The 12259-nt window shown below is 43.0% G+C and overlaps 1 protein-coding gene across 1 annotated transcript; it reads right to left on the reverse strand.

Moving 5' to 3' along the window:
• Positions 1-10354: 10354 nt before the first annotated feature.
• On the reverse strand, positions 10355-11377 carry LOC149862604 (olfactory receptor 6B1-like). The gene has a single exon (XM_090054005.1). It carries the CDS (start codon positions 11375-11377, stop codon positions 10355-10357), a length of 1023 nt encoding a protein of 340 aa, XP_089910131.1.
• Positions 11378-12259: the final 882 nt, after the last annotated feature.

Below are 12259 nucleotides of genomic sequence, written 5' to 3' on the forward strand. Positions count from 1 at the left end.
CTGACATTTTCGTGTACTTAATATATGTCACACTTTTATAAGCATTATTTAACCTTATATTTCATATTAACCTGGCTAAAAAGTTTGCAACTAAGAAACAGACTTTCAGAAAGTAGGAACCGAAGGATGAGTCCATCCATGTAGACAGAAAATGCCTGTGTTTTTTGTATGTACAACTCTATATTAATATTGAAATATTCAGGTTATTTAATTTATTCATCTTTTCTGGGTTTTGGAATAAGAGCCAGATTAGAAAATAAATTTTTATCTGTTCAAATAAATAATGTGTATAAACATGTCTGAATACTTGTGTTGTATTTCAATATTGATTGTATTTGGGTATATCAAAATATAATACAATGCAGGTCTAACACAAAGAGCTACTCAGAATATTATTGACGAGGAACAGGTTTGATTATAGCATTTCCATTCATGAGTGGACAAATTAGTTATGTTTTTCTATCTTTCCAGCTATTTACCTACTTCCTCACCAATCCACCCTTAATCTGATATCAGATTGTATGAAAAAACAAAGAGAAACATATTGCTTTACCTTACAAAGGTAAAGAAAAGCTTGAATCCCTGATGTGGTTCCTTCCATCTTCATTTTGGAGCTCAAATAATTAATTGCCTTTATAGCCAACTTTGTATCCCAATACATTTCAGAGGTATCATTTTTCCCAGTTAAGACACTTCCCTTTTCTCACAAAGATGCTGTGCTTCTTCAACCACACTTTTGTCCACTTGTATATTATAGGCATTACACGATGTCAGGCTCTCCCTGGAATCATTATCTGTGCTGTCTTTGACAAGGTGATAATACACGAGACACTTCTGCTGATGATCTTGTAATATTATTATTGTCCATCAAGTCATAATATTAATAGATCCAAGTAAACAACCTTCATTAAAAGAGAGAGAGAGAAGATGAAATGAATAACAAAAAGGAGGAGAAAAAACCCAACAACCTCTATTCTCCTTACATAGTGTCACAGATAATGAAGTAATTATCACCTCAAGAACTTTGCCTACTGAGAGGCTGAAACCTCCCATGGGCTGTATTTGTAATTTCAGGCTTGCTCATGAAGCAGAGAGGAAAAACTAAAACAGACAAGGAATGAATACATTTTAACATGCAAACATGTTTCATTTAGTTAAATCTGAGAAAAATGGACGGCTTTGACAGAACATCCCAAATGATCAAAGAATAATGTTGGATATAGACAACTGTCCATGTGAATCATTTTAGATCCTGTTTTAATCTGAAATGGTTTTGTACCACACAGGCCCTTCCCAAATGAAGCACTTCTTGTGTGTGAGGGGATTCTATTTAAGTGCTCCACACATAGGAGACCAGAGAGCAGATATCCCAGCATGCTTCTAGGCCTCTTGACCACTATCCTCCAGAGGCTTGCAGGAAGAGGTGAGCGGCAACATCAGAGGCTTCAGAGTACTTAACCCCACCTGGCTCCTGCTTAGTGCATCTCATACTGAAATGGTAGGAACAGAGGTTTAAGATAAGGAACAGTAATTGGTGGAGTGGATAGTGCTGCAGGGATGGGGTGATGGGTAGTGGTAGCAGATCTTCAGCTTACATTGGGGCACCTCCCTGGAGATCCACACTGAGCTGTTCTTAACTCTTTCTAACCATGCTCCCAACATAAGGGTGCTGATGGCACCCCAATAGACTCTCATTTGTTAGGAAAGGATGGGCAAGTCTATGACCAGATGACCCATATGCGAGGTGACTGTGCCATTCAGAAGGTGCTGACACTGCATTTCTTCATGGGACCATACTTGGGATTGTCCAGCTGAGCTTGCTGCTCTGAAGTACAGCCATCACTGGCACCCACCCTCCCATTCTGTGCCTGAAGAACTGTTGCTCAGATACATCAACTTCAAGTGTTAATTCTCCATCCTGCTGCAGGCCATCATGGAGCCCTGGAGACAAGTCACCAAAGGTTTTTGCATACACCAGGTTGGTGCTCTTGTTAATATGGAGTGTGTTTGCATGTGCTGGTACCAGGATTGAAGTGGAAAAAATGAATAATTCCCCACCTGCAATGTCTCCTTCTTGGGCATCCAACATACATGCTCCTCCCCTGACTCAAGAAGCTGTATGGCAGATACCTGGATAAATTCACTGATAATCTGAACAGCTGTTCTATGAGCAGAAATTTCATGTTGGGCACCTCGAGGTATAGTGGGGAGTACTGAAGGATGCTCCTGGATGATGAACACTCCTATCATCTGTGAGACAAGGACCATGACTTTCTTAAGGTATGGCCTGCCAAGGCTCCCCAGACAGTACCGTGCCCCACAGACCAAGGCTGAGGAATATCATGACTGCGGCAGGGTTCTGAGTGATTAACAAATTTTCTCCGTGGGGGGTCTTTTGCCATGCCTTGATGTGATGAAAAAATGAGAATGTTAATTCCCCAACAAAATGTACGTTAGTCAATCACCCAACACAGACCCTGGAACTATAAGAACAGCCATGGCAGCAGGTATTGATCCTAGAACAACAATAAATACTGGCTTATGAGAACAACTAAATTCAAATAAAGGTACTGCATTCCCTGTTAAAAACTTCTCCACATTTTGCAGGCTCTCAAGATGTGATTTATTCTAACCCCTGATGCCCTTTTTCTAGTACCTCTGTTTGCTTCTTGACTCTCACTGAGCACAGTATAGACTATTTGCTGGAATAAAATGGCTACCTGCTTACCTTCCATGCCCTTCTGCCCCTTGGACCTCCCTCCTGAGGAAACTTGGTTCAGTTGCTGCACAGTCTTTCTTTTCTCAGCTTTAACTTTCCTTCTGTCTCCATAAGATCTGACTGCACACGTTTATCAGAACAAGGATTATCATGCTCATAGGAAACCACAGGCTGCTTTCACTGGAGCTCCTCAAGGTTTACCCCACCCACACGTAAAACACATCTGCATGCTTTCCTCCTTGAGTTACAGCCCAAACACTTTCCCGGTGATATATGAAAATGCACAGAGAAGCACATGGTAACAGAATGGATTGGCCATGGCATACAGAACTATGCCGTTTTGTGGTCCTTGGCTACTTCCCAGTTTTTAGAGAGTCTCAATTGATAGGGGAACTGGCCAGGAAGGGCTGGTGATGGGGGCACTTCATCAGTGCTCTTTCTCTTAGATAGCAGAGACTGTTGCTGTTAGTACTTTCCCTTCCCTTCATTCCTTTCATCTGTGTTTTTATATTTCTCCCTGCTGGCACTCTTGATTTCCTGTGTCATGTTACTTGGCATTGTTTTGAGCAGGGGAGAGAGGTTGACCTGGAAGAAGTAATCTGCCTTCTGTCAAGGATGTAAGATGATGCTGTGATATCATTCAGTCATGAGAGAGACCGTGGGGTGTGAGGGATGTTAGGGAGGGGCAGGGAGTTGTGATGGGTAGGTTTAGGTTAGATCCTTCCCCTCTATGCGGCATTGGGTAGCCCATAGGAGATTTCAGCCCTCAAGAGATGTTAGATGGGTCTGGTATTCTGGCAACATGTTGAGGTGATAAGTGCATCACAGTTAGGGACACTGTAACAGTTTTAATGAGAATACAAGGTTTTTCTTATTCCTTTTCCTTGTTATTCATTTTATCCCAATATTTTATGCTGCCATCTTGCTCCCTCTCTCCCTCCCCACACCCCCCTGGGCCCTCTTTTTTGTTGTTTTACTTGGATCTCAATATCATGGCTTTGTCTGCACAGTAATGATAAGTCATGCCTATCAGCAGAAGTGCCTGGAGGATTATCACCTTCTCATAGACAGAATAAATAATGATTCCAGGGAGATCTAGATATTTTGTAATACCTATTAGGTACAAATGGACAATAATTTAGGTGTAGATTAGTAACATCTTTCTGGGATTAGGTAGGTCTCTCAACTGGGAAAAATGATGTATCTGAAATGCATCAAGATAGAGGAATGAAGATGGGAGGGACCACAATAAATTTTCCTTAACCTTTGTAAGATAAAGCAACTTTTCTCTCTGTATTTCTTCCAACAACATGCTATCACATTTAGGGTGGGTCAGTGAGGAGGTACGTAAATAGGTAGCTAGAGAAATAGAACTAATTCATCCACTCATGAATGGAAATGCTATATTTAAACATGTTCCATAGAAATAATATTCTGAATAGCTCTTTGTGCTACAGCAGCATAAGATTTTGGTTCAATATACCACAATATAATCAATGTGAAATTTTAATATAGGCATTTTTATATACATTACTTAACATATTGGAGAAGATAAAGTTTTTTTTTATATCTGGTCCATATTCCAAGACTCAAAGAAGATGAATACATAGTGTAATTCACCTGAATATTTCAATATAAATATAGATTACTACATGCAGAAAAACTAAGGTATTTTGTGAAAGGCACTTTATGAAAGTATTCATCCTTCATATTTTATTTTCTTGAAGCCTGTTTCCTAGTTTCAGAATATTTTATTCATTCATTAACTAAAAAGTTAAATAATTCTTATAAAGGTGTGACATTTCCAAAGTTGTAGGAGACAGGCAAGGTTCTGGAGGACTAAAAAAGGATGGAGCTAGTGCCCTCCTTAAAAAAGGCAACAGTCATGACAACAACTGCAAGGGCTCTTTCCACATGTATGCTGCAGCCACAATGGATGGTGCAGGAGTTATATCATGGTGCAAAGCAGACAGCTCAGAAATGGCCTGAACTAGCATCTGTCATTTCCAGGTTTTCTGAGATAGTGCTCCTGAGGTCTGAAGATCCCTACCTGCTACCCCCAGCACTGTCCCTACATTTCATGCAATGGCCCCCTCCACTGCCTTGTGCTTCATTATGCCTATATCAGAAATGTGGGGGTGACGCAGGTGAATTGTGGGACTCAGGGCCTCAAGCAGAGTGGAGTAGGATCAATAATCATTTTCTAGGTCCAATTAGATATGAGGTGTTGAAAAAGGAGTCAATTCTTCTTTGTGTCCTGGTAGAAGAAGAGTTTCTAGTAATGGCTGAAATGAATGTAAGCCATTTGTCTCACAGGAATGAGGTCAGTAAATAGCAGCTGCGACAGGGAAGCTCCATGATTGTATGTATGACCACATCTGGCCAGATCTTAGTGGTCCCGCTTAATCTGTTCTGACCATGGGGTGCAGCTGGATGAAGGCATGATTGTGTTTGCACTGTTTTATACTTGGCTACCAAATGGCCAAGAGAAAAGAGGGATGTGCTATTAAGGGGAAGCCATGAGTGGAATAATCTCATATTTTTTTGTATACAGAACTTTGTAGCTTGGTCCTTTCCCAAGAGACACTGAGTCCATAGCCTGATGGTTTGGCCGCTTTCAGCAGCTTTGGAAGAATAGGGGATAAGCATTTGGTTCCCATGGGTAAATGGCATCCCAGTGCACGAGCCAGGGCAGAAGCACACCTGGATAAGGATACAGTTGTAAACACTTTAGTATTTTTAAAGTGCCTCCCTTGCCATGCTGCCATATTCCAACACTCCATGGGGATGGATTGGGCCTGGCCCACGCTCCATCCCCTGCCCCACACCTCTTTCCCACCCCACACAACACTCCTGCCACTACAAGGCTGGATCTGACCTGGGCCACTTTCCCTCCATTAGCATGCAGTAAGATTATGGTGAGGCCATGTTTCTTTCCCCACCATGTAGCTGAATTGGGGCCAAGCCACCTCCCCTTCCCCTACAGGGCCCAATCAAGACTTGGCTGCTCCCTGATGCCCTCATATGCCTGCATCAGCCCCTGCATATCCCCCACCTCCCCGCAAGTCCTGAGTCAGCCCCACAGACCTGTTCTGGCCTGCAGATGATTGAGCACCTTCCATCCACCTGGAGAGGGAAAATGTTGGGCACCACTTCTCTCTATGACATGCACCTGGGTTCCAGAACCTCCGGCTTCCCATAGGAGTGCCCTAGCTATGACTTGTTGGGGAAAGAACATGTATTTACTTGTGAGGCTAAATCTGGGTTTGGTAGTCATGGGTTTTGGATGACTGCATTTTGAGGAATTTTAAGACTGCTTGTTACATATCTAGAAGGAATGTGTATATATGCTTTAGGCATGTTCAGTCTGTGTGTATACTTTGTGGTGCAATGTCATCCACATACACAGGGCTACACATTCAAGGGCAGGATTCCCTGGGCAAAAAGTATAGAAATGCCTTATATGTGGCCAAGAAATGGACACACAGGGAACTAGGAAACAGAAGAATGTCCCTCTAATGATATTGCAATCAATTGTAGAGAAATCTTGTGAATGAGCTGGGAAGAATACCCATAATTCTGTGGTCCCCTACTCCTGTCTTAACTCAAAACAGTCATCACTTTCTAATCATGGGGTGTTGGGATTCCTCCTGAAAGCTGGGACTTTAGAAGGACTCAAATTAGGCAGACCTAAAATGTTCAATAGGATTTGAGAACAACACTCATAGAGTTTGGTTAAAGTCTAACTATAAGTTTATTAGGCAAGGATACAAAATGTAAGGAAATATCACAGAGGACATTCACCATACCTGCCAGCAACCTCTTACCTATTTATAATGGATGTTAGGCATACCACTTTTCTTATAAGGATCTCATTGCAACATTAGATAATTCAGCTGCCTATTTCTTCCTGTTTGTTCAGCAGGATAATTCCCATGTTCAGGCAGGGAAGACAAGGTTCAGCAAGACAAAATTATATAAGACTAGTATGTTATTCATGGAACAGAAGTTACATGAGTTACAAGTTCCTGATTGTCACTGTTTATACCCAGAGCCTCCGTTTTAATAATTCTGTCATTGATTCACCAGGGCATAGGGTAAACTGACATAGGTTCAGAGGAGAATTACATGAAACACACATTTACAATGAAGTACAGTATTTGCCAGTAAGATACTCCATCAATAAGAGATGGAGTAGGGTTTTGGAGACTCCGTTCAAATGAATTCTGGACTTTTTTCTGGACAAACAAAAGTGTTTGAGGGTTAGGATACAAAAATGTGAAGAATGTGTCAAAAAGGTGATCACAGGAAGCCTCTGGTTGAAGAAATTGGGTGTATACTGGCTAAAACTACAGAAAGTTCATATGGCAAATTTCATTCAGAATTCTTATCTAGAACAAATTTGAAATGAACACTGTGGCTTCAGGACAGTCCGTTCATTAGTACATAGTTTAGTTTGCATCTCCACCAATTAGGCCGCTGCATCTATGGATTAGTTGCATGCAAACACAAAAGCACTTGATGTGTAATGAGCCTCTTTTTCCACCAGATGGCGGTGCAGCGTTTTCATACTTCACTCCTTTGTCCACCAGATGGCACTTTGAACTGGTGCCATGGGGCAGTCCCATCCCAGGGCAGGGGGGGCATCCAAACTTCTTCTTCCCTCCAGCCTGTGCTGGGGCTCCACAGATTCCCCCTGCCTGCATGAGATGGAGCCACCACACTCTGGCCTGGTTAGGATGGGGACAGCTGTGGCCCCTCTGGCAGGGCTGGGTGAGCAGGGGGCTGTGGGTTGGTAGTGAGGGGCACCAGCAGGGCTGGGGGGGGCAGGGTGCTGCAGGTCAGAAGTGGAGGGCACTGACAGGGCTGGGGGGGCAGGGGGCTGGGGGTCGAGAGTGAGGGGTACTGGCAGGGCTGAGGTCAGTGTGTTAGGAGTGAATGGCAGAGGCAGAGCTGGAGGGTGGAGCTGTGGCTTGGCATTGAGGGGCAACAGAATGGGCAAAGGCAGGGCACCAGCATGTCACTGCCATCCCCACCATTATCCTCCCGCTCTGTGACAGGACTGCAGTTCCCAGCATCCCCCAGCTGTCCAGGCTTGGTACAGTTTCCATGGGGACTCACGGATCACTGTCTCCTCTCGGGGACTCGGGGTGCCTAGTGTCCTTTCTAAATCAAGCCAGGTAGTGGTGAGTTTCTTAACTTGTGTGTGGGTTCCTACAAATATCTCCAGTGCAATAAAGCTGCGTGTTCATCTGTCTGCCTGCTTTGTTGGGAAGGAGTGAAAATGCCTGCCTCTGGGGGTGTTGGGGGGAGGGAAAGAAAATCCATCAGGTTCTCATGCTCCCAGGAGAACAAAAGAGATGGAGCTCAGCCTGAGAAAAGTGCTAATTGTCCTCCTTGAAATGTAAAGGGTGACCTCCCTGCTTTTCTTACCTTTTTCACTGAACTCTGCTCCAGGGCCACAGAAGAGAGCAGCTCCTGAGCACCTGTGAAAAGCAATAAGTGGTTGGCTTACTCCTCACTGTGCCTGTAGAAAAGTAAAAGCTAATTTGGGGGGGTGGGCAGTGTTACCTTAAGATGGCTAAAATGAGTATAAGACATGAATCTAGGAATGAGGTCAGGAAAAAAAGCAGCCACCTCAGGTTGGCTCCCAGATCGTGTGTATGACCAGATCCATTCAGATCTTTGTGGTTCCATTATTCTGCTCTGAACACCGGGGGCAACTGGATGAAGGCATGGTTGTTACCACAGTGCTGTAGTTGGCTGCTTAGTGGTCTGCCAAGCAAAAAGAGGGGTGTGCTATTAATGGGAAGGTGTGAGTGGGACTATCTTACTTTTTATTTGCCAATAGTAATTTGTAGCCTGGGCCATACCTAAGAAACACTGAGTCTATAACATACAGGGATATGAATTTGGTTTCTATATAAAAATGTCAGTCCAGCAGGCAGGGCATAAGCACACCTGGATAAGTAAAGAGCTATAAACACTTTACTATTTTAATACTCCCACCCTCCCCCACCTGCCATCTTCCAAAGCCCCATGGGCTGGATTGGGGATGGGGCCCACCTCATCCCCTATACCATACAGCTTTCCCATCCCACATAGCCAGATCAAAGCTGGTTCATGTCCACTCTGCCACAGTGAGGCTGAATTGGTCCTAAGCCACCGCTGTCCCCCCCCAAACATGCAGCAAAATTGCAGATATGCCACGTTCTCTTCCCCACTATGTGCCTGGATCAGAGCAGGGTCACCTCTCCTTTCTCTACAGGGATCAATAAGGACTGGGATGCTCCTGGATGATCTCATATGGCTGCACTGGGCCATGTTTCAGCCCCACAAGAGCTGGATCAGCCCCACAGGCTGGATTTGGACTCCTGATAGAGTGATGGACTGAACTGGGGTAAAATGTTGGGTACCACAGCTCTAGATGGCAGCTGTGTTCCCAGACCTGCAGATTTCCACAGGAGTACCCTAGCTATTGAGATGTGGGGGAAAAAACATGTTTTTGCCAATGGGTGACTGGTGCCTCCTGAGTCAGGGAGGGCACTTGCTCCCCCAGCCACCAGTCAGTGACGTCATGGTGCATAGTCATGGATATACACAGGACTATGCATCAAAGAACAGGACTCCCTAGGTCAAAAGTGCTAAAACTGACTTGTACATGGCCAAAAAATGGATACACAGAGAACAAGGAAACAGCAGAATGTCTGTCCAATAATCTTGTGAGAAATCCCAGAGATAGCTTATGACCAACCTGGGAAGAATACCCAGAATTCTGTGATTTCTCAGTCCGGCCTTAACACAAAACAGTCCTTGCTTTCCAATCACAAGCTGTTGGGGATTCCCACTGAAATCTAGGAGTTCTGAAGGCCCTTACATTAGTTAGGCATAGTTAGTTCATGGGATTTGAGAGCAACACTGAGCGGTGGGTTATAATCTAAGTACAAATTTATTAGTGAATGCTACAATTCCATGTTGAGGCAGGGAAAACAAGTTTCAGTCAGAATAAAAATTATATAAAATGTATGTTTTTCATGCAACAGCAGTTACATCAGCTACAGATTACTGATTTTCACTCTTTACATTCAAAACCTCTGTTCTATCAATTCCATCATTGATTCACATGAGCGCAGTGTGAAGTGGCACAGGTTCATCTCTGAAGAAATGAAATGCATATTTACAAAAAAAAAAACCAATTTGACAGTGACACAGAGATGGATTCAGGTTCTAATGAAGACTTTTGAAGTAATTTCCAGACATTATTCTGGAAAAAACTGTACTGTTTGAAGATTAGAATACAAGCATGTGAGCAATGAATAAAAGGGGTTTGGTTTTTACCACATCAGCCACTCCTCCATAACTGCACGCTCTCACAGTGTGCAGCTAGAAGGAAGACTTATATCTAAGTCTAAGTGTAGAAAGCCTCTCGTTGAAGAAAATGGATGTATAGTGGTTTGAAGAACATATAGTTCATGTGGCAAAAGCCATTTAGTATTCTTACTGGGAACACCTTTAAAATGAACACTGTGGTGTTAGGATAAGCCATTCATTAGAACTAGGTGTGAAATATACTGAATTACATTAAAGGTTGCCTTTCTTCCACAGTTCACCAAAACTGCTGGAGCTACTGGTCATTCATGTTCCAGAGCTCAGATTCCTGTTATTTCCATTTTGCTTTAACTTGATAATAGAGTTTAGGAATCTCTGCATTCTTTTCCAGTTCATCAACACACAGACAACTTTCCTAACAGCATCCTTTACTTCCTTGTTTCTCAGGCTATAAATGAGAGGGTTGGCCAATGGAGTCAGCACAGTGTAGAAAAGAGAGAATGTTTTGTTTAGGGATCTAAGGGTGTTGGTTCTTGGGAACATATAGACTATAGTTATGGACCCATAGAAAATGGTCACCACAATAATATGAGAGGAACAAGTGTAAAAGGCCTTTTGTCTCCCAGTAGTGGACGGGATTTTTAGTATGTTGGTGATAATACAGACATAGGACCCGAGAGTCAAAAAGAATGGGGGCAAGAAGATTATACAGCCAACACTGAAGACTACAAGTTCAATTTCATAGGTGTCACTGCAGGAGAGTTTAATGACTGGAACATAATCACAAAAGAAATGGTCAACTTGATTGGGTCCACAGAAGGTTAATTGTAACAAGAACACATATACAATGGAGATAACTATAAAACCAATGGTCCATGAGCCAGCTGCAAGTTTGAAACAAAATCTGTCATTCATAAGGGCTGCATAATGCAATGGTTTACATATGGCTAAGTACCGATCATAAGACATCACTGATAATAGAAAACATTCTGTAAGTATCAAGACAGCAAAGAAAAAAAATTGGATGAAACAGCCAGAGAATGAAATGGTTCTGTCTCCAGTGAGGAAGCTGGCCAGCATCCTGGGCAGGATGGTGCAGGTATAGCAGATCTCCAAGCAGGACAAGTTCCCCAGGAAGAAGTACATGGGGGTGTGCAGATGCTGAACAGCTGTGGTGAGTGAAATGATGAGGATGTTCCCAGCCACAGTTGCAACATAGAGTATGAGAAATAGGAGAAAGAAAAGTACTTGCAACTCTGGAAGAATTTCAAATCCCAGGAGGATAAATTCAGTGATGGAAGTTTGATTTCCTTCTTTTGCATCTGCCATGGCAGCAGAGAAATTCCATACAGCTCTGTAAAATAATCTGAAAAAAAACCCGAGCAACTTTGAATCCCACAGAATCAATCCATTTTCTGAGTTTTCAAGAAACTAATCTTCCCTGAATGCGACTCATTTAGATAGGGGGTTCCATAGTTGCACACTGGAGGTGAATAGTGTTGTATATTGATTTTTAGAACATTTTCACTTAAGCCTTTGTCCCTGTACCACTGTGAGAAAAGAAAGGGCACTACTGTCTTTGTTAGACATACAAGAAATGTTTTGCAAGATGTCCAAACACTGCATCATGTAGCCTTTGTCCTCACCTCCTAACAGCACAGGGCAGAACAAAGACTCTTCTAATCTGGGAAACTTCATTTTACAAAATCTGCAATACAAGTGGTTATGGGGGAAAAATGGTAAATCTTGCGTGTTCTATTTTGAGCTGCTCTGTAACATAAATTGGGAAGTCTGGGATTAATGGTAACAGATGTGTTTATTAAAATACATTCACAGTCTTCCTTGTGTTTCAAATATTGTTGTGCTCTAGAAGCTGGCTCCAAGGCTAGGGACAGACATTCAAAAAACCTGAGCCTGAATTGATTCAATCTTTGAAGGTTAGTTTAACCTGCCTAGGTTAAATCAGTTTTGTAATGAGACAGACATCCCAGAAATGGTGGCACATGCTTGCAGTGGCTCAAACTAGAAGCGGGGGGTGGGGGGAGCTAGTGCTAGAGCAGCCCTTCCTTCCTTCCTTCCACAGGGTGGAGCTGAGGGTGTGTGGCCAGGCTCAGGCAGGAGCTCTGATTACCCCAGAGGGGAAATGATAACAGTGTTTATCTCCCAATTAAGAAAACAATAGGCCTGTGCAAAGCAGCAAATATTCACTTC

Source organism: Crocodylus siamensis, chromosome 6 (genome assembly GCF_052110815.1).
Source record: "Crocodylus siamensis isolate JL-2025a chromosome 6, ASM5211081v1, whole genome shotgun sequence".
NCBI classification, from domain to species: Eukaryota; Metazoa; Chordata; order Crocodylia; family Crocodylidae; genus Crocodylus; species Crocodylus siamensis.

Bases quoted from the DNA above. Each gene is read 5' to 3' on its own strand.
- LOC149862604 (XM_090054005.1), bottom strand. From the start codon at position 11,377: ATGGCAGATGCAAAAGAAGGAAATCAAACTTCCATCACTGAATTTATC.